This window comes from Balaenoptera ricei, chromosome 2 (assembly GCF_028023285.1).
Source record: "Balaenoptera ricei isolate mBalRic1 chromosome 2, mBalRic1.hap2, whole genome shotgun sequence".
Taxonomy (NCBI): Eukaryota; Metazoa; Chordata; class Mammalia; order Artiodactyla; family Balaenopteridae; genus Balaenoptera; species Balaenoptera ricei.
Genome location: NC_082640.1, coordinates 94,813,884 through 94,840,849, shown reverse-complemented (window position 1 = coordinate 94,840,849; position 26,966 = coordinate 94,813,884). Strand labels below are relative to the sequence as shown.

General features: G+C 37.3%; 1 protein-coding gene and 1 pseudogene across 3 annotated transcripts in view; one reads left to right on the top strand and one right to left on the bottom strand.

Moving 5' to 3' along the window:
* The window catches only part of LOC132360096 (peptidyl-prolyl cis-trans isomerase A-like), a 28,543-nt pseudogene extending 22,478 nt beyond the window's left edge, over positions 1-6,065 (bottom strand).
* USP8 (ubiquitin specific peptidase 8) overlaps positions 1-26,966 on the top strand; it is a 98,611-nt gene that overhangs the window by 35,227 nt on the left and 36,418 nt on the right. The window contains exons 1-4 of one of the 3 annotated variants that reach the window (XM_059913311.1): positions 4,159-4,269; positions 17,257-17,425; positions 21,133-21,277; positions 26,138-26,223. In XM_059913311.1, coding sequence (XP_059769294.1) covers positions 17,322-17,425; positions 21,133-21,277; positions 26,138-26,223 — 335 coding nt within the window. In that variant the 5' untranslated portion in view covers positions 4,159-4,269; positions 17,257-17,321. Of the gene's footprint in view, positions 1-4,158; positions 4,270-4,589; positions 4,687-17,256; positions 17,426-21,132; positions 21,278-26,137; positions 26,224-26,966 lie in introns of those variants that run through there. The other 2 variants (XM_059913312.1, XM_059913313.1) reach the window with 2 other exon arrangements.

Genomic DNA, 26,966 nt, shown 5'->3' with positions numbered 1-26,966 from the left:
GGATCCCTCATCCAGAACATTTCCCAAGGTGCATCCAGTTGTGCCACGCCCAGGCACAACTCTCCATGTGTTGGCTAGCAGCTGGGGGATCCCAAGCGTTGGGCTAGCCCGGAGTCTGTAAATTTTTGTTTTGGGCCTGCATTGTTGTTGTGTTTATTCAAGCCATATATTGCTTGATAATGCTGAAGTTTGAACCACTGGGCATGTATTATTTAATATATTTACCTATAACTTGGAAGACGTAAATGCCACATCAAAAATCGTACCCCTATTCCCATAGACATTACATTACTTTAGATAGTTAAGAGTTGTATAAATGGGAATAAATTACAGAAAGACTTTTTTGGAATTTTGACTTAAAAAGTATCTTCTCTAAATTAGGTGCTTCATTAAAATGTCATTATATCGAAAGCTTAATAAGTTTTTTTTGTAAATATGTAGAAAAGGCTTAAGCATGTGTGTTGATTCTATGATCTCAATTCAATACACTGGTAGCTCAACAGTTCCTGTGGTTATTGAATGGGATTCTCTTTCTGCCAGTTAGAGTTAGCATGACAAAACTGCAGAGACAATTCTTAAGAAGTTTAAGTAACTCTTTGATGACCTCACTCAAGTAGGTGAAAATTCTGTGATAGGATCAACAAACTGAAAAATTTATCTTGTTGGGATAAAACCATGTGCATCACCATTTGTAATATTGTATTCTGAGTATTACAAGGAAGTATCTTTCTGCAAGGAAAATCTAATGGAAGCAGGAAGATCCAGAAGACATTACAATGGGGAACCACTGAAGAACATAATAACCAGATTAAAACTTTTCAGTTTAGATAGAAAATCAAAGGGAGAAAGGAAAGAAGACCTAAATCTGTAAAATCATTAAGGATTGAAAAAAGTAAGTATAGTTGTTCATTAAACCCTGAAATCATAGAATGAGGACATATCTCTAAAACTTAAAGTTTAGGCCAATTAGATAGAAGTATAGGGACTTCCCTGGTGGTCCAGTGCTTAAGAATCTGCCTTCCAATGCAAGGGATGCAGGTTCGATCCCTGGTCAGGGGACTAACATCCCACATGCTGCAGGGCAACTAAGCCCACGCACTGCAACTACTGAGCCCGCACTCTTGAGAGCTCACGTGCCACAACTAAGGGCCCACGCGCTGCAACGGAAGATCCCACATGCCACAACTAAGACCCGATGCAGCCAAATAAATTTTTTAAAAAAAGATAGAAGTACAACTTCACATTAAAAAAAAATAGAACTCAAATCACCTTAAGTGGTGATATAGTAAATCTTTTACAACTTAAGATAAACCAATCTGGTAGAGTCTTAGTGAAGTGCAAAGATTGGTGAGTGCCTAAACTTTGAAGTTGATAACCAGGAGAATAGCCAAGACTTACCACCCCTTTTCTGGTGATGCATTCCCTAGAGATAAAATGTTTGATGGGCCATGCAACTGGCCCAATGAGATGATCATTATGATTTTAGGAAATAAAACCCAGATGAATAGAAAAGAATAAGTGATTAATAAAAAAAAACCACAAGACACTTGTGCTTTGGCTAAAAGATAATTGGGATGAACATTTGTACATAATGTAAATTTTATTATACATATGAAAGCTAAATTTTCTCATAAAATGTTAACTTCTGATTCACTTCTTGTCTTATTTTGGGATAAACATGTTTTATTGGCTTACAAGGCCTATATAATCTGTGCTCTATTCTCTCCCCACCCCTTTGAGATCATCTCCTATCACGATCCCACTCATTCACTCTATACTGTCCTCCTTGCTGCCCCTCCAGCACACTCTCCTTTTCCTCACTCACTGCCTTCACCTGTGCTGCTCCCAGTGCTTGGATGCTTTTCCCCCACACGTATCCATGGCTCGCTCCCTCTTTTCACTAAATGCTCTATGGAAATGTCACTTTGTCAGAGAGCTCTTCCCTATTTCACCAAAAATACCACTGTCTTTGCTGGCCATTTACCCTGTTTTATTTTTCTTTTAAGCACTTAACAACACCTAACATAGTATACAGTTGACCTTTGAACAACACAGGGACCAGGGGCACCAAGCCTCTGCAGAGTTGAAGATTCGAGTATAACTTAGAGTCGGCCGTCCATATCCCAGGTTCCTCTGGATCCACCAGTTCAGTTCCGCAACCACAGGTTCAATCAATGTCAGGTTGTGTAGTACTGTAGTATTTACTATCGAAAAAAATTCACATTTAAGTGGACCTGGGCAGTTCAAACTCATGTTGTTCAAACTCATGTTGTGCATGTATTTGCTTATCATATTTCTCGCCCATCAGAATGTAAGTCCGCTCTCTGTTGAGGAGGGACTTTATAACCCAAGTCCAAAATAACCCCTGGCGTAGTATACATATTCATCATATACTTGTTGAATGGATGGAGGATGAATCAGGTTCAGTACGTTTTGGACTACTGCTTATGCTGGATGGCCTGGGTACCATAGATACTGCCGCCTGGTTTGTTACAGTACAAATTTGAACAAGAGTTAGGGTTTATAATTCCATTCAATAAGCATAGTTTCATCTAGGTAACCCTGCTCCTTAAGAACTCTCATTCCACTAATTTTGAAAAGTCCAGAGCCCATCCCCAGATTTTTGTGAATTTCCCAGGAATGTTTTGTTTTTTCCTGCTTTCACCAACTCAGTTCAGTTTTGGAATCATCTTGTCATCTTGTGCCTGGTTTCTCTCCCACACCTGTCGACCCACATGTGGGAACTTCTTAGTTTTCAAAAAAACGCACGCAAATGACTTATGTTTTAGCAAACTTGACTGATGCTTTAGGGAAGTTGGGGAATTCCACTTACTGGGAGGATGGGATTGGGATTGGGGCAATTACATCAGAGCAACAAAAATAACTTTAGGTGAATGTTAAAGAGTCCTATTTATTAAAACCTTTCTGTCATCCCACCATAGGAGACTCTTCACTGGTTGGTTCATTCTTATGGGCTTCGATCTTTATCACCTCACATTCCTAGGATCCTCCCTCTCTGAGATTGTCTTCAGAGAACTTTTCTTCCTCTGTCTTTGTTTGGTTCCTACTCCCAAACTCAACTCTGGATTTTTCTTTGCATACTCAAATTCATCAAGATGCTCAGCAGACCAAAAACAAACCAAAAAAAGCAAACAACCAATAACCAATTTACTTTCTTAAGATCCACCCTCGAAAGATAGATGCAATTTTTCCCCTTAGTTATGAAAAATTTGCTAAGGCTTCCTAGTTAGCAGTCTCAGGTAGTATAGTATACTTCATATTATATGTCTTAAATCTTTTGGGAAAATAGTGTATAGCTTAGGTATAAAAGAGCTACCATATTTTCGCAGGTATTTCATTGTGATGGAAAGGAAATTACCATTAATGGAAAGACCACTATATGTGAAACACTATTGGGTTAGGTCCTTTCATTTATTCATTACACGTTTACTGAACACCTATGTGGCACACACTTTGACTTAACGCATTTGCTAGACCTCGCCTTCCAGCTTTTCCATCCATGAGACACTTGGACTGTCCCTGGGGACTTAGTGACCATGGCCCGCAACTCCATCCAAGCAACTTTATGTTTACAGATAATCGGAGCATTCAATCACCTACAAAGAATCACCTCGCGAGAAAGTTCAGACCTCTCGTTTTGTTTTTGTAAGATTGGGTTTTTAACTGTGTATGTGTATATATAATGTGCTTTAGAACTGTGTCTATTCTTCTCTTACCAGAGGCGTGGCTTCGGAGAACGTTAAACTTTTAATCAGATTTGAGATTCAAATCCCTTTTCTAGTCTGCCTTAAATCTCCAACCTGAAGAGGAAGAGGCGTAGCTAAGGCGTTAAGAGCAGCCCTGCTTCCTTCACAGCAAGGCCCAGGATGCGAGTAACACCAGGGTGACAGAACTAAGCCCGAGAAATGCAGGGCGCAGGGGACGGGCGGACAAGCTCGCCCCAGCTCGGTGTAGCCTGGACACTACCCAGACAGTCCATCCAAAACGTCCTCCTCGGCCCTCCTCCGCCCTCCCGTGCAGCCCCCACAGGGTAGGATGGGGCTGGGAAACAGCAAATAGTCAAGGGCACGCGCGCGCAGCCCCGCCCCTGCGTGACGTCAGAGACGCGACGCGTCGCAACGCAGTGCAAATTGGGAAAGAGGGATGAGCTGAGCTGAGTTCTGTCGGGATAGAGATTTTTCTTCGGGTTGGTGGGAGATGGGCCTTTGGCGAGGAGACCGGCATTAGTGAAGCGCGCCCGGCGCCAAGGTGAGTGCGGGGCTGGGTCCTGGCCTTTGTTCGTCGGGAATCCGTCCGCAGTGAACCCCTTTCCTTCCACCAGCTGCTGGTCACCCGGGAGACAAGCCGTGTCCTCGGAGGGGGTGGGACAACCCCGAACATAGAATCGGCTTTTGGAGGAAGGGTCCTACCTCGAGTCTTTCCCGCTACCCACCTAGGGTTGCCCAGCGAGTTCCGTGTGGGCTCCGGTTTTTCCGGTCTTAGAAGGTGGCCTTGACCATTCTTCCACCTTCTTGGACACTCAGACCGACTTTGACCTCTTTCCTCTTGCCTCCGTTTTCAGATTTTCTGCCCGTCGAGCTACATTCCCAGGCCTTAATACAATCTCTCAGAGTGTTTTCCAATCCCTCCTCTGATCCAGTCAAACTTGCTTGTAGTGAAGTCCAGGTATGAGTTTAAAGAACCTGCGAGCGCTTCAGAGTTAAAACTGTGACTTCCCCAAATAAAAGCTTGTCTTTCCTAAAATGTGGCCTCTCTCCTAGAGTTGTGGGACAAGTTAATTTAACCTCCACTCCACCTTGGAAATTATCAGAACCCTGAATTTGTACTTAAAGCTGCAGACCACACATCTCGGTTTATTTCTTGCCTCCAGTTCATTTTGTGACCTTGGAGCAAGTCCCTAATCACTAACAAAATATTTACCTGGAGACAGAAGTGTTGCAGAGTCTAAGGAATTTAATATTTGTTAAGAGGCCTGAGGGTTTCAGCTGTAGGGGATGTCGAACTGAGGATTTTACTCTCTCTGCATCAGCAAGCATCCTAATTTTTGTGTACTTTCTACTGCAGCCATGAAAAATGTCAAGTGATTTTTGTTGGGGAAGTGTTCCTCTTCTAGGCTTGCTCTGCGGCTTTGCTATGTAAGCAGATTTTGCATTTCAACAGTTTCTGTTTAAGATTCACTGTTGAATGTCTTTCATGATGGATTTAGATCGTTTCTCATGATTCCAGAGTACTGGACCAGTCTGTCTGAAAGGTTCCATAGGTTGTGCTATGTCTTTAACATGTTGAAATGTGTATTCCTTTTCTTGTGACACATTAGGTGCATCTTTTAAATTAGATAGTAAGGACCCTATAATAAAAAACAACAACCTGTCATTAATGACATAAATTTATATTAATTGCACATAGGTATGCATTGTAGTTTTTGAGAAAACAATGCGTGAGAAAAACAAAAATATTTTAAAGATGTCTTTCTAGAATTTAATTTTTAATATATTTACTTGAACTTTGTCAGTCATTATGGTCATTTGTTTATTAGCGTGAACATAATGGGAAAGAACCAAAATGGCTTTTGTAAAGTAAGAGAGTCAGTACATCAGATTATTTTCCCATAAAATGTCTAGCATTATATTTTATTATGAACATTTTCTACATAAAAACGTACTTATTTTTGTAGAGATGAAAGGGAAAAAAGTGTCTATTAAATATGAGGTGTTAATAAAATTAGATATTATTGAGTCTTTTTTGTTTTAATCTTGGTCATTGTCCCAGTTGCCTATTGCTATATAACAGATCACTCTAAAACAAAGTGGCTTAAAACTACAATTCATTATCTCATGTTTCTGTGGGCTGACTGGACTCAGCTGGTTGGTTCTCAGTGAGGGTTTCATGTATTTGTAGTCAGATATCCAGCTAGGGTTGGAGTCATCTGAAAGCTCAGCTGGGCAGGACATCCGAGATGGCTCATTCCCGTGGATGGCAGTTGATGTTGGCTGGGAGTTCAGCTGGAGATGTCGACTGGAGTGCCTACAACATAGCCTCTTCATGTGTCTTGGACATACCATAGCATGGAGGCTGAGTTCCAAGACAAGTGTTTGAAGGGTCAGGAAGTGGAAGCTTTCTCTTAAAGTCTTTTAAAGCCTGGACCCAGAAATTGGCACAGCGTTACTTCCAACATTCTGTATTGGTTAGAGCAGTCAGAGCCCTCCCGCAACCAGATGATAGACCTTTTGAAGAGGAGAATGCTGAAGAACTTGTGGCCATCTTTAGCCTACCATAATTTTGTTGACTGATGCTTGGATATAGTAGTAGATGCAGAATAAGTTACGCTTTTGATTTCTTTAGCCATTTCATGGCATGTTATAATTTTCGGAGCACTTTTTATGTATATTTTTTCATTGACACCTTTGAAAACTCTGTAGAAGCAGATGGATTATTCCCATTTTGCAGATGATAATAAACTGAGCAGTGGCAGTGGTTGTGGTGGAGGATTTAAGGAATTTGTCCAGAGTTGTATGATAATAAGTGGAAAATGAGACTGACTTTTATAATATAAAATTTATTAGTAAATGATGAAATGTTAAACTTATTTGTAATAACATTTATAACCATACTAATTCAAGTAACACAGTACTCATGTACAGTGAATAAAGTTAGTGTTGAGATAGCTAAACCTTGCCTCTTCTAACACATTACAGTTTAGTCTTTCATAATACTGAATTCTCTGAAATGTACCAACAGTGATGTGAACCTGCATGTCTTTCTTGTTTTTTAAATTGAAGTATAGTTGATTTACAATGTTTCAGGTGTACAGTAAAGTGATTCAGTCATATATATGTATACTTTTTCAGATGCTTTGGCATTATAGGATATTACAAGATGTAGAATATAGTTCCCTGTGCTACACCATAGGTCCTTGTTATCCTCGTTGTTTATCCATTTTATATGTAGTAGGGTGTATCTGTTAATCCCAGATTCCAAATTTATCCCTCCGTATCCCCTTTCCCTTTGGTAACCATAAGTTTGTTTTCTGTGTCTGTGAGTCTATTTCTGTTTTGTAAATAAGTTCATTTGTATCATTTTAGATTGCACATGTAATATCATATAACATTTGACCTGATGTCTTTGTAATGTAGTAAAATGAAATTATTATGCATTTTAATACCAATTTCAAAACAAATTGAAAAGCTGTGGGTATAGGAATCCTGGGGTTTTTAATTTCTTAATTACAAAATATTAAAAATTAAAATGATTTTTCATAATTTTGGTAGGTTGGGAGTTATATAACTTAAGATGTTGATTTCATGTAAAATAGATAGCTAGTGGGAAGCAGCTGCATAGCACTGGGAGATCAGCTCAGTGCTTTGTGACCACCTAGAGGGATGGGATAGGGAGGGTGAGAGGGAGGGGCAAGAGGGAGGGAATATGGGGATATATGTATACGTATAACTGATTCACTTTGTTATATAGCAGAAACTAACACAACATTGCAAGGCAATTATAATCCAATGAAGATGTTAAAAATAAATAAATAAATAAAAATAAAATTCTACCTTAAAAAAAAAATGTTGATTTCAGCTGAAAACTAATTGTCGTCTTCATAGTGTTTGATTGCTTCTAGTAACATGCTTATATCCATTCTTTATGCCTATGGTTCCCTGTCTTGATTGCACGCTAGAATTCACCTGAGGAGCTTTATAGAAATACCTATGTGCAAGTCTCACACTCAGAGATTCTGATTGAACCATTTAGGAATGGGTCCTGGGCATCAATATTTTTTTAAAGTTCCGTAGGTGATTCTAATATACAGCTAGGGTTGAGAACCATAGCTCTTTTTTTGGTACTTACTAAGTACAGTTGGGTTCCCAGCTCATCCATTTTGCATCTGCTAAAAAAAAATTAAAGAGGTAAAGAGGAAGAGGAGATAAGAAATGGATCAAGGTTATATAGGTAGATAGACACCTATTGTGTAAAACAGTTACCCTCGTGTTTTTTCTAGGAATGGTCCTTAATAAAACCAGAAAATTTGGGCATGGTACGTTAGTGCCTGTACTTTGCTTTGTATTACCACTGTGTACTCATCTTTCATCCTAAGAGGTAGAAACTATGTTAGGAGGTATATTCTTTGTATCCCCTGCAGCCCCCAGTGCTACACTTTGAATAGTTGTAGGTATTCTAAATGTTTACCACATTGAAGCTGGTTTTTAATCACTCTTCAGAACTAGGGCTAGTTATTTTACTCTGTTTTTCTTTTTAGCATTGTAAGAACTTTGTAACTTTGGACTTCTCTTTTTCTTTGGTTTCCATGATATTGCACTTTCCTGGTTTTCCTTCATTCTGTGTTTCTTTCCTCCTTTAGGAACCACCCGCATCCCCCCAAGTTCTGAGCCCTTCAGGTATCTTGTCAGCTGTAGAGAAACAAGATCTCATTTCCTTAGTGATTCATTCTCCTGATTTTAGTTACTAGTGTAAATGATGTTTATGTTTTTAAAACTATTACAGAAGTTTAAAAATATACATAAAAGTGAAGAGAATAGAATTATTTAAACTATATCCTAGATAGCATATTATTTCAATGTCAATACTTTGTTGTCTCCCAAAACACTAAGGATTATCAAAGTAACATTAACGCCTTAATAGTTGATTTAATATCTGGTCTTTCTGTAAACCTGATGTCTGATTACGTATTTACATCTCTATCAAGGCATCCTTCTTTAGATGTTATTCCTTTTGCATACACTCAACATGTTCAAATATTTTTGTAAATCAGTGGTTCTTATTTGGGGGTAATTTTGACACCCACCACCCCCCAACCCCCACCCCCGCCCAGGGGACATTAGGTAATGTCTGGAAACAGTTTTGGTTGTCACAGCTAGAGAAGGGTGGATACTACTGGCATCTAGTGGGTAGAGGCCAGGGATGCTGCTACACATCCTACAATGTGTAGGGCAGCCCCACAACAAAGAATTATTCAGTCCAACATGTGAGTAGTGCCCAAGTTGAGAAATGCTGCTGTAAACTGATCAGTTTTTTAAACTTTTTATTTTTGTTAACAGCACTACCATTCTTCACATTTCTCAGGGTTGAAAGTGTGTGTGTGTGTGTGTGTGTGTGTGTGTGTGTGTGTGTGTGTGTATACTCAAGAGAGAAAATACTGTTTCAGTCAAAGCACATTTCTACCTTTTTATGTTCTTTTTTGCCATGGCCTGTTAGTACTCTTTTCTAAAGTATCATTCCCTTGTTCCCATTTCCTTCAAATCTGTCTTGCATATCCCCACTTTGACCTGCCCAGAGATACCATTTTCCCTTCAAGATCTGGCTTCTTATTGCCTGCTGAATTAAATATAAACAATTTGGGTGGCTTCAAAAGTCCTCCATCATGTAATTCCATTTCTTTACCTAATAGAATTTATTATTGTTAGCCAACAATTATTAAGGGTTGCCTATAAGGACTACTAAGGTAGATGTTAAGAGATCTAGCATGTTAGAGTAATGACTTATATTTTATTTATTTATTTATTTTTGGCTGTATTGGGTCTCCGTTGCTGCACGCGGGCTTTCTCTAGTTGCGGCGAACGGGGGCTACTCTTCGTTGCGGTGCGCGGGCTTCTCATTGCAGTGGCTTCTCTTGTTGTGGGGCACGGGCTCTAGGCACACGAGCTTCAGTAGTTGTGGCACGCGGGCTCAGTAGTTGTGGCTCGCGGGCTCTAGAGCGCAGTCTCAGTAGTTGTGGCGCATGGGCTTAGTTGCTCCGCGGCATGTGGGATCTTCCCGGACCAGGGCTTGAACCCGTGTCCCCTGCGCTGGCAGGCGAATTCTTAACCACTGCGCCACCAGGGAAGCCCAGAGTAATGACTTATAAAGACATGTTAGTATAATCCCTTGATCTAATTTGATTATTTCCTAATAATCCCTATAGCATTCTTTATTTTTCTTATTACCTTCCCATACTGATTTCTCATTTTGTGTCTTTGTTCGTGTTGATTTCCTCTTCTGGCATGCCCTCCTTTCTCACTCTATTCATAGCTAACTCCTATCCTTAGGGCCAGTTTCTGTCTCTATCACAGCATCATGAAACTGCATGCTTATAAGGTACGAATATCTTAAAGCCTAGTCATAATTGTCATTTGGTCCAAATTCTGTACTAAAGGAATGATATAGATAACAAATACTGATAGTATAGGATTTAGATCAAGAAATAAACTCCAGGGCTTCCCTCGTTGCGCAGTGGTTAAGAACCTGCCTGCCAATGCAGGGGACACGGGTTTGAGCCCTGGTCCGGGAAGATCCCACATGCTGCAGAGCAACTAAGCCTGTACGCCAGAACTACTGAGCCTGCGCTCTAGAGCCCGTGAGCCACAACTACTGAAGCCTGCACGCCTAGAGCCCGTGCTCCACAACAAGGGTAGCCACCGCAATAAGAAGCCCGTACACTGCAACCAAGAGTAGCCCCCGCTTGCCGCAACTAGAGAAAGACCGTGCGCAGCAACGAAGACCCAATGCAGCCAAAAATAAAATAAATAAATTTATATATATAAAAAAAAAAGAAATAAACTCCAAGAACTGAGACCATCAAGGATGGAAGAGGTGGAACTTAAGTTGGTTTTTGCAGGACGAGGGATCAGCACAGAAGAGTACACTCTGGGCTGGAAGAAGCTCCCCCCTCGCCCCAAGTTACAGTGAATTTTCCCCTCCTTTTGACTTCCCAGTGACTGGAGTCACGTATTAATGTACAGTGTAGGAATTAATTGTTGGCTTATTATTTAATGAGTATTAGTTTGGTCTTGATAAACAGACTAAGGTATTTGTGATCAGAAGCCCTGTGATACTCTCTTTATCTCCCTAGAGCAGTGTTACTCAAAGTAGCCAGTCTCTTACAGGCTTGCAGCTTGTGCTAGAATATAAATGAGTACATTGCTTTCTTTGTAAAGAACGTCTTGCTGCTATGAAAAATTCAGTGTGCTTAATAGGTTTACATTCTGTTATAAGCTTATTTTATCACAGACTGGTAACCAGCAGTTCCTCAACCAGCACTGGTCTGTGGACCACACTTGGAGTAGCATTGCTCTGCAGGACTTTTACACTTTCAATTGTAACCCATAGACATTTCACATTTATACCCAGTGTTCTATATGTGCATACACAGGTACACAGCCAAAACTAAAGTTTCATGAAACAATTCTTAACCTTACTATGTGTGACATGCTCTGATATTTTCTCTTCAGGTTTTTTTTGTTTTTGTTTTTTTAATGGTGATTGTGACCTTCTAAAGGGATTTTAAAAAAACACTGCTATTGTCACTAGACTCATAGTAGATACTCAGAAAATACTAGAGGTTATTTTAGCAGTGATTACTTCTTAAAAGGGTTGGGCCTTAACTTTAGGATTGATTTAAAGCAGATTATTTCATCAGTACTTACTCGTCTCTGGCATTTTAACTAGAATGAGTATAGAATGGATTATATGAAATTTAAGATAGTCAGATGATGTAGTGAATACTGTTGCTATCTGAAGGCCAGAGACGGGGTGAGATGAGATGATGGATGGCCAACAAAGACAAACTGCTTTCCTTTCAGTGTTGCCAGCAACCTTGGCAGTGGCTGGTGTGAAGCCCTAGTTAAGATATCAGGACCAGTTCGAATGACAACAAACCTCAATCTTTACTTTTTTGCTTTTTAGTCATCACTCTGTGGTTCAGGTCATCCAATCTTTACTCCTTTCTTTGGAAGGATCAGAAAAATGTCAGAAAGAGAGAGAGTGGTATATATGCCTTCCATTTTCTCCCTATTGTCAGCTCATTTTCAGCACTGCCTGTATTTCATTTTTGGAGCATTGCTGTTTGATTAAGCTGTTCTTAAATCTTTATCAGGTTTACACATCTTAAAATTTTTTTTTTAGGAGAACTTTTTCTTACATATACTTAGTTATTTTATTTTTTGTATTTACAATCCTTTTTGAAGTATAACATAGTTTTAGTGGGTTATATGTTGTATTTAGTTCTAGAGCTAAACAAGTAGATTTTAAAATTATTTGAGTTCTGTAGTTATTGAACATTCCTATATAAGTATCAGTGGGTTTGTTTTTACTGTTGCAACCAAAACAAGGAAATTGTAAATCCATTCAGTCATTCTGGCCTTAAGTTATTTTATGCCAGTCTCTTTTGAAATTTCTTTAATGGCAAAATGCAGCAGAATGACTTATCAAACATTTAATACATTAAAGTTTACATACATTTAAGTTGGATATGTATTCTTTGCTTTCTCATATGATTAGGGAAAAATACCCTTTACCTTGTGCTTTGACTTCTGCAGAAATATATGTGATTGTAGAGGCTAAAATAGCAATTAAGGCAATGCTGGAAGTATTTTTAACACCAGGCATCTTATTTGACAGCATAACGTATAATTTAATGAATGAAAATGGAAACAACTGTGGTCCTTCGATGACATTATCAGAGCAAGTTCTTTATTTCAGCTGTTCTCAAAAATCAAATAAGGACAGAAAAAGTAACTTTAAAAAAGCACAATCTTTTTCCTGGAAACCCTCATTAAAAACTTTGTTGTCATCATAATCTTATCCCTATAGTTTCCATCGGTGTGTCTGATCGGTTGTCACTAAGTCGGAGTCCTGTCATTCTACCTTTGCAGTGTCTCTAGTATCTGTCTGCCTCCTCCATTCCATCTCTACTGCCCTAGTTCTGACCTTCATCATCTTTCCTTAGGATCATTATTATGGGTAACTAATGTCTTCCTTATCTCCAGTCTTTTAAAGCCTAACCTTGTACTGTTAGTTTAGATCATATAACTCTGTTCTTAGAATCCTGCTCTGGCTCTCTGTTACCTTTAGAAAACAAAGTAAATGCTTTAATGTGACATTCACGGCCTTCCATTTATCTGTTCCTAGACTATTTTTCAGGCCTTACTGCCTAGCAAATCCTTGTTCATTCTGTATACTAGCTAGTTCCTAAAGATGTTTTTTACTTTTTTGACTTTTTCCTCGTACTCTTTCTCATCTCTACCAAAAGCCTTCTCTCACCAAGACTCACAGAAATGCTATCTCTTCCATGATGCCTCCCAAGATCCCTCTAGTCATACTTGATCTTGTTAATTTTCTTATTGTACATTATTTGTAACTCTTTATAGTTTGATATAATACATGTTGTATTAACACTGCTTACAACTTTCTCTTTCACATTAGTTTTTTAAACTTTGTGAGGAAATGGATCACATCTAATTTTTGAGTTCCTGGGAGCACAATGTCTTCTGTACAGTAGGATGCCTGTGAATGTTCTAATGGAATTTAACTTTGAAATAGCTAATGATTTTATTATTTTAAGTTGCCTAGGTAGCATATATAGTATTAATATTCTTTTGTCTTTTAAAGATCCAAGCTTTAAAGGTAATGATGAGAAAAAGATTTGACTGAGACATATTCTAGACCTTCATTTTAGAGGGTTCAAATAAATAGCTTTCTTTTCCCAACCAAGAAACCTAATTGTCATGAATCAACAAAATAGACTCTACCTGACTTTTTGAATATATGTCCTGTGGTTAGACCACTAATACTTAAGATGCAGGTAAAGGATAGAGTAGGAAAAACAGATACTGTCAGACTGGTACGAGGTCACTCTGCCTAACTCTGGCGTTAATCCTTATCTTAGTACATTCAGTGTTGCCAGTAAAAAATCATTGGGCTTTTTGGAAATTACATTTCAAGAGCTAGCCTATATCAGGGGAGCATATGTTGGCTTTTCGTGGTTGAGTAAGCTTAAGATCCTAGCTGAGCTAGGTGGGGGCAGAAAAGTCAGGGTTAACTCTTGTTACTGTTATCTTACTGTCCTTTAGCCCTCCTTAATAGTCCAAGCTCCAACATCCCCTGCCTTCTGCCACCATGGTGTCAGTTGTGGCATCACTAAGGCCTCAAGTTTCCTTAAGCACCTTCCTGAAAAGTTAGTTTCTTGGCCTTACTGTGCTTTCTCTTAGTCAAAAGTATTATTTCTCAACTGTTGCTTCTTTTTTTTTTTTTTTTTTTAATTTACTTTATTTATTTATTTATGGCTGTGTTGGGTCCTCGTTTCTGTGTGAGGGCTTTCTCTAGTTGCGGCAAGCGGGGGCCACTCTTCATCGCGGTGCGCGGGCCTCTCACTATCGTGGCCTCTCTCGTTGCGGAGCACAGGCTCCAGACGCGCAGGCTCAGTAGTTGTGGCTCACGGGCCCAGTTGCTCCGCGGCATGTGGGATCTTCCCAGACCAGGGCTCGAACTCGTGTCCCCTGCATTGGCAGGCAGACTCTCAACCACTGCGCCACCAGGGAAGCCCTCAACTGTTGCTTCTTATGTTTCAGTAGAAATCATGTTCCTGAAGCACCACTCTATCCCATCATTTTCTTTTTCTTTGCCAATTTTTTTTTTTAAGTTGTCTACAGTCTACTTCCATTTCTTTATTCCTTAATGCTTGTGCTCTTGCTTCCACTCACACCACTGTATGGAAGCTGTGCTCAACAAGGTTATATATACCAGGCTCTTACAATATTCCAAATCTGTTTTTTTCTTTTTTAATGAGTATTTAAAAACATATTTTACGTTTGCTTGTTTCAACCATAACTTCCTAACTGTTATATCTGTCTGGGTATTCTTTTCATATTTGTAGACAATTGGATATTTTTATTCATATTTGCATTGTTATATAATTGCTTTCTTTAAAATTTTTTAATGAAATACATTACATACATTACATATTATTTTATGTTATAAAAGCCTGATAATAAAATGAGCATCTGTACAAACTATTATATGTAAAATAAGCTACAAGGATATATTGTACAACAGGGAATATAGCCAATATTTTGTAATAACTATAAATGGAATATAACCTTTAAAAATTGTGAATCACTGTATTGTACACCTGTAACATGTAATGTACATCAATTATACTTCAATAAATACATAAAACAAAACAGTCATCTGTGAGCATCTGTGAACATACCACCCAACTTGAGAAATAAAAAAAACCTTACATATCGCTGAAGCTCTTTGTGTGTGCCTCCCTTATTGTATCTTCTGCCTCTCCAGAAATAGAATTTTATATTTACCATTTCCTGCCTTTATAAATTTATCTGATTTGTATCCTTAAGCAATATATTGCTCAGTTTAGTTTGTTTTAAAACTTCTTACAAATGGTGTCACGTTATATGTATTCCTGCTTTTTCACTCAGCTTTAGGGGGATAAGCAGGGGTTGAGGAGGTGGTGAGCATGGGGGAGTAGGGAATGTTCTCTTGTTAAACTTTATCCTGGAAGGTCAGGGACCACGTCTTATGTACCCTTTGTGTCTTTAACATGTAACATAATGTTTTTTTACAAAGTAAGGCACTCAATACTGTTGTCTGTATAAGTATGAGGAAATCCAAGGGATCCCTATCATATTCTTTAATGGATGCTCTTAGCTGTTTTGGTGGTGCATTGTTGATGAATTATATACCTAATCAAGAAATGAGAAAGTATTAATATTTAATATAAAATGTGACAAGAATCAAAGCAAATTGGGGTGCTTTTGGAGTTTCACATAGGTGAACAGAAGCCTTTTCGCCCCTAAAGTTGTGTACCTTACTCAGCATCTTAGGATTCAATGTTCATTGATGTCCATTCGTCTAATAATAGTGAACTGATAGAATGAAGAGCATTAAAAGGTAGTGGAAATAAGTGATAGAAAAAAATTTGTAATCTCTCTTTTCTTTAAATTGAAGTATAGTTGATTTACAGTGTTGTGCCAGTCTGTGCTGTACAGCAAAGTGACTTAATTTTACGCATACATAACATTCTTTTTTTATATTCTTTTCCATTATGGTTTATCACAAGATATTGAATATAGTTCCCTGTGCTATACATTAGGGCCTTGTTGTTATCCATTCAAAATATAATAGTTTGCATCCACCAGCCCCAAATTCCTAGTCCATCCCTCACCCTCCCCCACTTGGCAACCACAAGTCTGTTCTCTATGTCTGTGAGTCTGTTTCTGTTTTCTTGATAGGTTCCTTTGTGCCATATTTTAGATTCCACATATAAGTGATATTATATGGTATTTGTCTTTCTCTTTCTGACTTAATTCACTTAGTATGATAATCTCTAGTTGCATCTATGTTGCTGCAAATGGCATAACTTTGTTCTTTTTTATGGCTGAGTATTCCGTTGTATATATGTTACCACATCTTTATCCATTCATCTGTCGATGGACATTTAGGTTGTTTCCATGTTTTGGCTCTTGTGAATAGTGCTACTATGAACATAGGGGTGTATGTTTCTTTTTGAATTATAGTTTTGTCCGGGTATGTTCCCAGGAGTGGGATTGCTGGATCATACGGTAATTCTATTTTTAGTTTTCTGAGGAACCGCCATACTGTTTTCCATAGTGGCTGTATCAAAAAAAGTTGTAATCTCTTAAATGTATTAATACAGCTATTTATTCAAATTGTAATTAGTTCTTTACAACTGAAGACCTTGTATAAATTTACTTGGGTTCCTGAAGTTTTCATTTGGTGACACTTATGATCTTGCCAAGATTCCCATTTAGTGTGCTCCCCTGATCTGCCGCATCTATATGCATCCCTGCACAGGTACACACACACACACAACTTAATTGTTACATACCTAGCCTTTCTTCTTCTTCATTTTGTTTACTACCTCCATCCTCCTAGTCAGAATTTACCAGAGCAGATGAGGAAACAAAGAATGTCATGAAACATCAAAGACCTTTTCAAAGTAAACCAAAGTATTTGGGTGTATTCTACCAGAAACATGTTCATGCATCCCCAGCTTCATATAATGTGCCCTGGCTACCCCTCCCCCCAACTTGTTTCCTTTTGTAAACTGATGAGCAAGAAATATTTCTCAATGAAACTTCCTTCTATTTGTAAACTATACGTTAATGCAGATTTAACAGAAGAAAAATATAAAAGCTTTTATTATTCTGTTCCTTTGACAGGAAAGATTCCTAATACTTAATGCAAAATGATACAAACAGTAATTCATTTAGTTAATGAAAATTTGGAGGGGAAAGTAAATTGTTTATTGATACCCTGTATATTGAACTCTGAAAATAAATATTCAAGATAATTGAAAATTAACTCTGTTAGCCAAGGACACAGTTCAGGAGGTTTGTTTGTTTGTTTGTTTTTTAAACTGCTCACTTGTTTTATTGTTAATGAGGAAAACTAATGAGATTATTTGTCTTCATTTTGTTTCAGAAAAGAACTACTTTTAATGAAGTACACCATCCATTGTGAAAGTGGAGAAGTAAGGATTATTCATCATGCCTGCTGTGGCTTCAGTTCCTAAAGAACTCTACCTCAGTTCTTCACTAAAAGACCTCAATAAGAAGACAGAAGTTAAACCAGAGAAAATAAGCACTAGGAAGTATGTATACTTTGCTAATTTGAGTCATATACAGGTATCCCCCGCTATTCAAAAGTAGAATGTTCCTATGAAGCCTTTTGTAGGCCAAAATGGCATAAAGTGAGGAAACAATTAACTTTTTTCATGAAAGCAAAAATTGCCTCTGGATTTCTTTTGATTAGTGAAAAAGGTACTTAGTTAGGTGTTCTGTAAAAGCAAAATGGTGTAAAGTGGGGGATAGCTGTTAACTTTTAGTTCATTTCCATTTTATTAAATGAGTTAGAGAAGTTCTTAATTTTATCTTGGCAGAATACATATATATTCTGCTAATAAGCATATTATCTGTTTTCTGGACAGTATGTTACATAATAAGTTTAAGAGGTGAAGACTGCAAGGATTCTACAAAACTCATTCAGCCACAGTTAATGTCTTTTCCTAAAACAGTGTAAAAGTACTTCTTAATTAAAGATCATTTTTATCCTTGTGTATTTCACATATAAGATCTGGTTCTAGCATAGTCTTTGATTAAAAAAGAAGAGATATGTATTTTTTATGCCGTATTCAGCAAAGTATTTAATTTTTACCAATTTGACATGAACTTTTAACCTAATGATTTTTTTAAAATTTATTTTGTTTATTTATGGGTGCATTGGGTCTTCATTGCTGCACACAGGCTTTCTCTAGTTGCGATGAATGGGGGCTACTCTTTGTTGTGGTGCACTTGTTGTGGAGCACAGGCTCTAGGCACACGGTCTTCAGTAGTTGCGCCACACAGGCTCAGTAGTTGTGGCTCACGGGCTCTAGAGTGCAGGCTCAGTAGTTGTGGCGCATGGGCTTAGTTGCTCCACGGCATGTGGCGTCTTCCCGGACCAGAGATCAAACCCATGTCCCCTGCAATGGCAGGCGGATTCTTATATATCCTCTTTCTTTTTTTTTTTTTTTTTAAGTCTTGTTTGTTTGTTTTATTATTTATTTATTTGGCTGTGCCGGGTCATAGTCGCGGCACGTGGGATCTTTGTTGTGACATGCGTGTGGAATCTAGTTCCCTAACCAGGGATCGAACCTAGGCCCTCTGCATTGGGAGCGTGGAGTCTCTGCACCACCAGGAAAGTCCCCTAATGATTTATTTTATGTATTTTTATTTTTGAGGGCATGTAGTCTATCTATGTTGGGGTAGACTACATGTTGAGGCAGAGGCTAGAGATGATACTTTCCTGATAACAGTTGCAGAATTTGTCCTGAGATAAAATATAATAGAGATGGAGAGGTCCAGCTATTTTGATATTTACTGGAAGTTACTTTGCTAAAAATGGGATATCACTAAAATTGTTAACTTGTTGATAGTTTTATCTCTGTTAAGGAGGGATAGGAGACAATAGGGGAACTTTTCCTCTGAATTTATTTTGACCAACAAAGGAGAAGACTTAGAGGTATATAACTATATTATTACAGAGCTGGGAGTAAGAGTTTCAGAAAGAAAGGTGGGTCTAGCCAGCCTTACAACCTACTCTTGAGGTAAGCAGATTTTAGGAATCGGGGAAAACAGGTGTTCTTTGGCTGGAGATAAATGTGAGGCTCTAAAAAATGATATGTATGATCCCAAATGAACCTGTAAAGAGGCATCTTAAACCTGTGTTTTCACAGGAACATCTTTATGAGTCATTTTCTAGAGGAAATAAACAAGATGGGAAGGAAATAAAACATTAAGGATGAAGACAGGAGAGTAGTAAGAACTTTAAAGAAGGTCAGGAAGGAAAATCCCAGAATGAACTAATATTCTTAAACATTACTAAGTGTAAAATGGGCTTTTAAAAAGATCTTTGGGTGGGGAAGGGATAGGAAGAATAAGAGAGGGATTGGCCTACTTCTTGAGCTTAGTTGGTAATGTTGATGGGGTGATAGAGAAAGTAGCGCTGTTTAACTCACATTGAATGATTTTCAAATAGGAAATAGTGAGAAGGGTAAAACCACCTTGAAGCTTTCTCAGAGAGCTTCATCTAATCTTAAAACAGATAAATCTGTTTTAGCAATGTCTGGTTTAGCTCTAGGACTACCCTGATCCCACAGGAAGTGGTATGTTGGCCTAAGTGTACCACCACAACATGTAGCACTATTCTAGAGAATGCTAGAATCCTTTTAGGATATTTGGCTGGTTCACTGGGCTCACAGTGGCATTGCAGCCATCCCAGCTGGGTCTGCTACATATGGGCCCATGAGATATACATGCATCATAATGAAAGAAATTTGGAAAAACCTAAGGACTGTTGTACCCACTCCTAAACTCTTAGAGAATCTTCTTACTGGCTTTGGTTTGATTTACCTCTATCCTGGGACTTTGATGCCATGCTTAGCAGGGCATGCACACTGACTGAAATTGTCCTTGTGTAGGACCATCTTTGGTCTTAAAGACCAGTTTGGCCCTGTTCCTTTGTGTGGTGTTCTAGTTCCTTGGCCTGACCAACTTCATCACTAATCCATGTCTCAATCGTAGAGCACAGTTTGAAAAATATAGAAAACAAGATGAACTGATTTGTAGAAATAAGTTATTGATAAAGCATATTGTATATCAGCATTGGCACTACAACTTAGTTCCCAAAACTTTAGTCCTAAGTAAATGAATTCCTCTTGCAGAAATGTCTGTTTTATTAATTTGCTTTCTGAAGACTGTTAAACCAGGAAAATGTCCTTAGAATGAATGCCGTAGTGGACTTCCCTGGTGGCTCAGTGGTTAAGAATCTGCCTGCCAATGCAGGGGACATGGGTTCGAGCCCTGGTCCAGAAAGATTCCACATGCCGTGGGGCAACTAAGCCCGTACACCACAACTACTGAGCCTGCGAGCCACAACTACTGAGCCCGCGCTCTAAAGCCTGCGAACCACAACTACTGAGCCCACGTGCCGCAACTACTGAAGCTCACGCACCTAGAGCCCGTGCTCCACAACAAGAGAAGCCACCACAATGAGAAGCCAACGCACTGCAACAAAGAGTAGCCCACGCTTTCTGCAACTAAAGAAAAGCCCACGCGCAGCAATGAAGACCCAATGCAGCCATAAATAAATAAATAAATAAATTTATTTAAAGAAAAAATAAATGAATGCCATAGACCCCTCAAATTATTTTACTGAAGTGGAATTTTAAGATGACATGTTTTTAGACTTTAAATCTCTTTTCTTTTCAGGGCCAGTAAATCAGAGTGCAGTTCAGCCATTGTGTAGAAAACTCTAAAAGATTGAGCTCACGTCCCCTTTCCTGTCCCTAGTTTCTTGAGTTTTTAGGTGGGGAAAATTTTACATCATGTTTAGAAAGGAGTCAGAAGAATTGAAAAGTATTTGTTTTAACATTAAAATAATAAATATTTTAGCTCCCCTACTTCAGTACAAGTAGTATGCAGCTATGTTCTTTAATTATAGAGTATGACTATTATATGGATGCCGGAGGACCATTTGCCTCAGGATTATCTATTGTAGCAAATCTTTTAAAACTGGATTTAGAATGCATTTTGAACAGTTTGGTGACATACAAACAACTATTAATGAAACATAAGTATTTAATTGTAGTATAAGGGGAATTTTCATGTTGCATCCAAACTTATATCTAACTTTGTATAATTCTGAAGTAGTGCAACCTAAATTATGATATGTATTTTATTGAGATTCTCTGTGGACTTTATACATGACTTTTTTCCCCCAGATGTCAAGTGTTTTAATTACTTTTTCTCTAATTTTAAGTTATGTGCAGAGTGCCCTGAAGATCTTCAAGACTGCAGAAGAAAGCAGATTAGATCGTGATGAGGAAAGGGCCTATGTGCTATATATGAAATATGTGACTGTTTATAATCTTATCAAAAAAAGGCCTGATTTCAAGCAACAGCAGGTACCTTTTATTTCTATGTTTTTATTTGCTAAGTTATTTTTACACAGTGGAGCTATTGATCTCCTCTAAAATTTTTAACTAATACTGAAATTTAGGTATTATGTAGCAGCATGTTCAAACTCTTCTGCAGACAGAAAAAGCAAACTAAAGATTTTGTTTCATTATTTGCAATATATGTGTATATGTATGGATACACTCACACTATATACACGTACTTAATTTGCTTTGGATTAGTACAGGTTTATAGCAACATACAGACTCATGATTAGTCTTCTGTTGTAATAAATCACTGCCAGGTCAAATAGAAGGATTCAGTTTACTCATGCATTCAATAAGAAAAATATGACTATAGTTGTACTTTTTCAAGGGTCAAGATTTAGTCACTTGTTTTTATGTGACAGCTTTTTGTATTTAATTGACATTATAGCCATATTAAAGATCTCAGTTTGCAAAATTAATGTTGATTAATCTATTTAATTTAGATAATCATTTTTATCTATTTATTTATTTTTTGCTTTTAATCTTTTGAGCCAGGTGCCTTTCTTCCAATTTGCTGAAGCGTGAGGAGGGAGGGAGGATGGGAGAGGTGTAAATGGGTAAAGAGAACTGATGACTAGTATAACCGTTGCTAGAGAAGATGGTTGCATTTTTATTACACCAGAAACAGACAAAAGAAGAAAATAGAGAGTGGGTTAAAGAAATGGGAAGAATATTGTGTTGGTGGTTCCACCTTTACCTAGGAATGATCTTGCTACTAGAGAATAGTAGCAAAATACTGCTTATAGATTTCTTACCTGGTAGACAAGCCATTCTTTCATTTTTTGGCCATGGCATGTGGCATGTGGGATCTTAGTTCCCCGACCAGGGATCAAACCCATGCCCACTGCGTTGGAAGTGTGGATGGAGTCTTAACCACTAGACTGCCAGGGAAGTCCAAGACAAGCCATTCTTGAATTAATATTGAGATTTTTATTTAGTTCACTTTTGGCAGAATTGTCGTGCCTCATTTAAATTTTTTTTTAATTTGTTTATTTTATTTATTTATTTTTGGCTGCATTGGGTCTTCGTTACTGTGCATGGGCTTTCTCTAGTTGCAGTGAGCAGGGGCTACTCTTCGTTGCACTGTGCGGGCTTCTCATTGTGGTGGCTTCTCTTGTTGCGGAGCACATGCTCTAGAGTGCAGGCTCAGGAGTTGTGGCATGTGGGCTCAGCAGTTGTGGCTCACGGGCTCTAGAGTGCAGGCTCAGTAGTTGTTGCGCACGGGCTTAGTTGCCCCGCGGCATGTGGGATCTTCCTGCCTCATTTAAATTGACTTATAGAAGTGGAAAAAAAAAAAGTTCTCTTATTCTTCGAAATAACCTTTTTTTGTCCACAGTAGTGGGACTAATAAAATTTCTTCTGGTTGTTGGTTATGGGATAACTTTAATGTTTTATTTAATGGTGACAAATGATTGCTGGTGTTTCTTCTCACCAGCAAAATTATGCTGATAATCTTTATGGGGTTTTAGATGTAGCTTTGGAAAGGTAGCTCCTTGCATTTGGAGATTCATCTTCCTGTCTACAAATGGCTGGGTTGGTCCTGCCCTTGGAACATTCTTGGACATACTTATCTGCAGATAGAGACAGAGGCTTGTCTTGCACACTCTTTGATGGTTTTTACAGTATCTGTTAAAAAGATACTGCTTAGAGCCAGGATACGGTTCATGTGTTTAATACTTTCTGTCATCACTGATATTTTTCCTAACCCCACTGGAAGGTTTCAGAAAACAACAATGATGTAATGGTCGTTTTACTCAGAGAGTCTTTGAGTCATGTTGTTTCTGCCCAACATAAAATTGAATAAAAGCTACTCTGCTATATACATGATCTATGGGATATGAAGGACTACCCACAACTAAAAGTTTGGCCTATTTATGAGATAATAAAGAGAAACCCAGTGCCGGAAGACCCTGGTGGCATGACAAAAACATCACAGACTGGGGTAGAGTAGACCTGGGTTGGGAATGTGCTCTCTCACTTTGGGCTCTCTTACTTCATCTTTCCTGAGCCCCCCAGTACATTCATCTCTAAAGAGGACCTCCTTGGTGGGTTGCTATAAGAATCGAAGATAAGTCTTGTATTCGTTCCTGTCATACTATAAGTATTCTATAAATATTGGATGGGTGAATGAATGAATAAATGACTGGTGGCAATTATTCTGCTTATTACTATTGTAAATGTATATTTTATTTATTAAAACATAAATCTGAACCCTGTCAGAAATTAAAAAAAAAAAAGATACTGCTTAAAAAGAAGTGTAAAAGTATTTACTGAAATAAATATTTTTGAAAGATTTGCGAATTTGGAGAACTTCGGAAGTTTTGGTGTTTCCTTTTTTGTCTGTTGTGGTAGGGCCAATTTTTTATATACTTATTTAATTTTTGCTTTACTTTTCTAACTTACTGGTTACCTTTTTTCTTTGGCAGGATTGGGAGTGGTTTTGTAGCTACCTTTTTTTTTTTTTTTTTTTTTTTAACTTGAGAAGGTTGGGAGTAAATTTTAATCAGTAAGAAATTTTTCCATTTCCACAGAGTATCTGTTGCATTTCCAAAGAGAGTATCTAGTTGAAAGTGGCAGGAGTTTTTCAGGTTAGGAAGCTCCCTGCAAAGGCTCAAGTAACCCAGGCTGTTACTTCATATGCTGTAGATGTTCAGTTCCTGATATTAGTAAAGGGACTGTTTCCATTTGCTCTGTCCAGGGTACCACATCTGCTTCTGTCTTAGAACTGTTTTTTGTTTTATTTTATTTAGCTCAACGTCTCCAGTGCATTTTAAGTATGTGAAGTGTTAAATTTAGTAACTACATATTTTCTGGTTTTTACCCTTTAAATCAGGAAGTGACAGGATGTAATGTGACCAGCCTTCTTCAGAAACTTACATTTTTCACTTGTTTTACACTAAGATTTAGATAAAACTTGTTAATTTAGCAAGCTCACTAGTAGAAAACACATTACATTATTGTTTACTCATTGAAAAAAGTTAGTTTATGAACAATTTTTTCAGGGTTATTTGAAAAGGGGGGGAAGGCAAATATATTGAAAATCTTAGTATAGCAAAGTCTAGATACAGTTAGAGTATTTTTAAATATCCATGGCAATCATGATAATTAATGCTAAATATTATTAGTAGTGAACCATTTTGTTTGGGAAATCATGAGAATTGCTTGAATTTGTGTGTTCAGGAGTAGGAAAGTTCTACTAAGTAAACCTAAGAAGCAAATGTTTTTAGTTGTATAAGAATTGGACTTTTTTTTTTTTATTCTGCCAATTGTCAATACTATTGAAAATTGGAAAAAAATTATACTTACTCCAACTGTGTTCCTTTAAGAGCACAGAGAGAGGTAATTATTGACAAGAAACCTCATTAATATTAGGGGAGTGTCTTCTGGGAGTTTGTACCAGACATGCCCAAACATGATTTTTTCAGCATTTTAGCAGTGTTAAGCTGGGCTTTTAAATGAGTTTATGTCAAAAAATTAATAAAACAAGTCATATAAAGCAACCATACTCCAATAAAAATTAATTAAAAAAAAAGTCATAGTGTTTTTTGGTTTTACTTCGTATTTTGTTTTTATCAGAGAAATATTACAGTAATGGCTAATATTGTTTTCTCTTAAAAAAGTATTGCATCAGAAGTCAGGACATTGTGATAATGGAAGTAACTACAGCTTCCACTGTAATTTTTAGTTGATATAATATTGAACAAACTATATACTTTTATTAAAAATTACATAGTGAATGGCCCTTTTATATATTTTATCTCTAATCTAGAAGAATAAAATCAAATAAAACACGATCTACTTTTAGGCTAGATAGATAGACATATGATAACTGTTATCAACAGATCTATCTTACCAGCTCTTCGTAACTGCCTCTCAAAGAGCCAGAGATGGGTATTTCTGGCCTCCTGGCCTTTCTTTTTATAACTTCTGATTACAGTATCATTTGTGATAAACTGTGTTAGTAGGCTCTATTTGCAAAGTCATAGTGATAAGTTGCAGCAAGTTAGATCCACTAGTCAGTTAGCTGAGTCTCACTGCACTACTGTCATGTTAAACCAGCCTTGATTTGGAAATATCTCTGATTGCAAGATCTAATGAGTGACCCCTTAGGGAAGTGATTTATTTTTTTTCAATTCATTATGCTTGTTAATAAATTATGTGCTAAACCTTTTGTGTACGTGTGTGTTTTAACGTAGATCATACTATTGATTTATTTTCTACCATTTGATTTTTGGTTACTCAAGGTTTCCTCAAGTGTAAAACTTGTTTTATGTCTAAAGTGATTTGACTCCATTTGGGAGGTAGGTAGGTATTATAAAATACAGGTGGAAGGAAACATCTCAGTTTAAAACAGGCAAAACAAAACAAATTCTATGCTGTGGATCAATACAGAATTTCCTTTACTGCTTCTGAGACTAAAAGAAAAAACTAAGTAACATATTTACAGTAGGAAAATATATTTTGCTCCTAACGTATATGGTTTGCTTTTTGGCACTTATTCAAAAGCAATAAGAATAGTATTTACACTTCATAAAGGTGCCTCACAAATAAGTAAAATTATTACCTACCGGCTTTTTTTTTTTTAACATACTAATAGTATGAAAAAAAATTTTTTTTTTTTGTTAAAAAATATTTTTGAAACAATTGGAGAATAAGTTGTACACTTTTGTAGGTTAAAAGTTTTAAGAAATATTTTATTCAGTCATAATATTTTTATCTAAACTTTTGTTTATGTGAACACCATAATTTTGTGTTTTTAGCATTAGTGCTATGTACAGTGGCTAGTACTAACAGTATAAGATGGTTTTCCTATAATTTTAGGACTACTTTCATTCAATACTTGGACCTGCAAACATCAAAAAAGCTATTGAAGAAGCTGAGAGACTCTCCGAAAGCCTTAAACTCAGGTACAGACACTATTATGAAATCTTTAAAAGAATGTAAATTTAGAAGATTAAAATTATATTTAGAATTTGTCCATTTATATATGACCATGCATATAAATCCCAATTCCTAAGAAGTCTTATATTCATGTGTTACCATTAATGTTCTTTACTGAAAATTTTTAAATGTTTAGACTGATACATTGGTAAGATAAGCATTGGTCTATTAGATTATAGCTCAGGTCCAGTTTTTTCTAAGTTTCTGACAGGATTCTTCAGAAAAACATAATATTCTCATATGCTTCATGTCATAATGTGCTACTGGACTTGTGGGAATGAAGTATTTAATGTTAGTTTTGACTTGCCTGGTTGCAGAAGTTACGTATTTAAAAAAAAAATCTAACTCTAGTATTTGCCATGACTGACTTACCAGGCTTATAAAATAATTAGAAATTAAAAACAGTATGTTTCAATTTTTAGTCATTAGTCACTCTTTAAATAACAAAATTAAAAGGGAACTATTTTTACTCCACTATTTTTTTTAAACTTGGATCAGTTAACTGCTGTAGTTACACAGGTTTTCCCCTGCTATCTGAAAGTAAAGTGTTCCTATGAAACTTTACCTAAGCCAAAATGGCGTAAGGCAAAGAAGCAACTACCTCAGGACACGTCTTGCTACAAGAGGCACAAAATAAATCGAGATAAAGCACAGATGTTCACAGACACAGTTAGTTCAAAGCTCTGGCAGCTTGATGCTGAGATGCTTG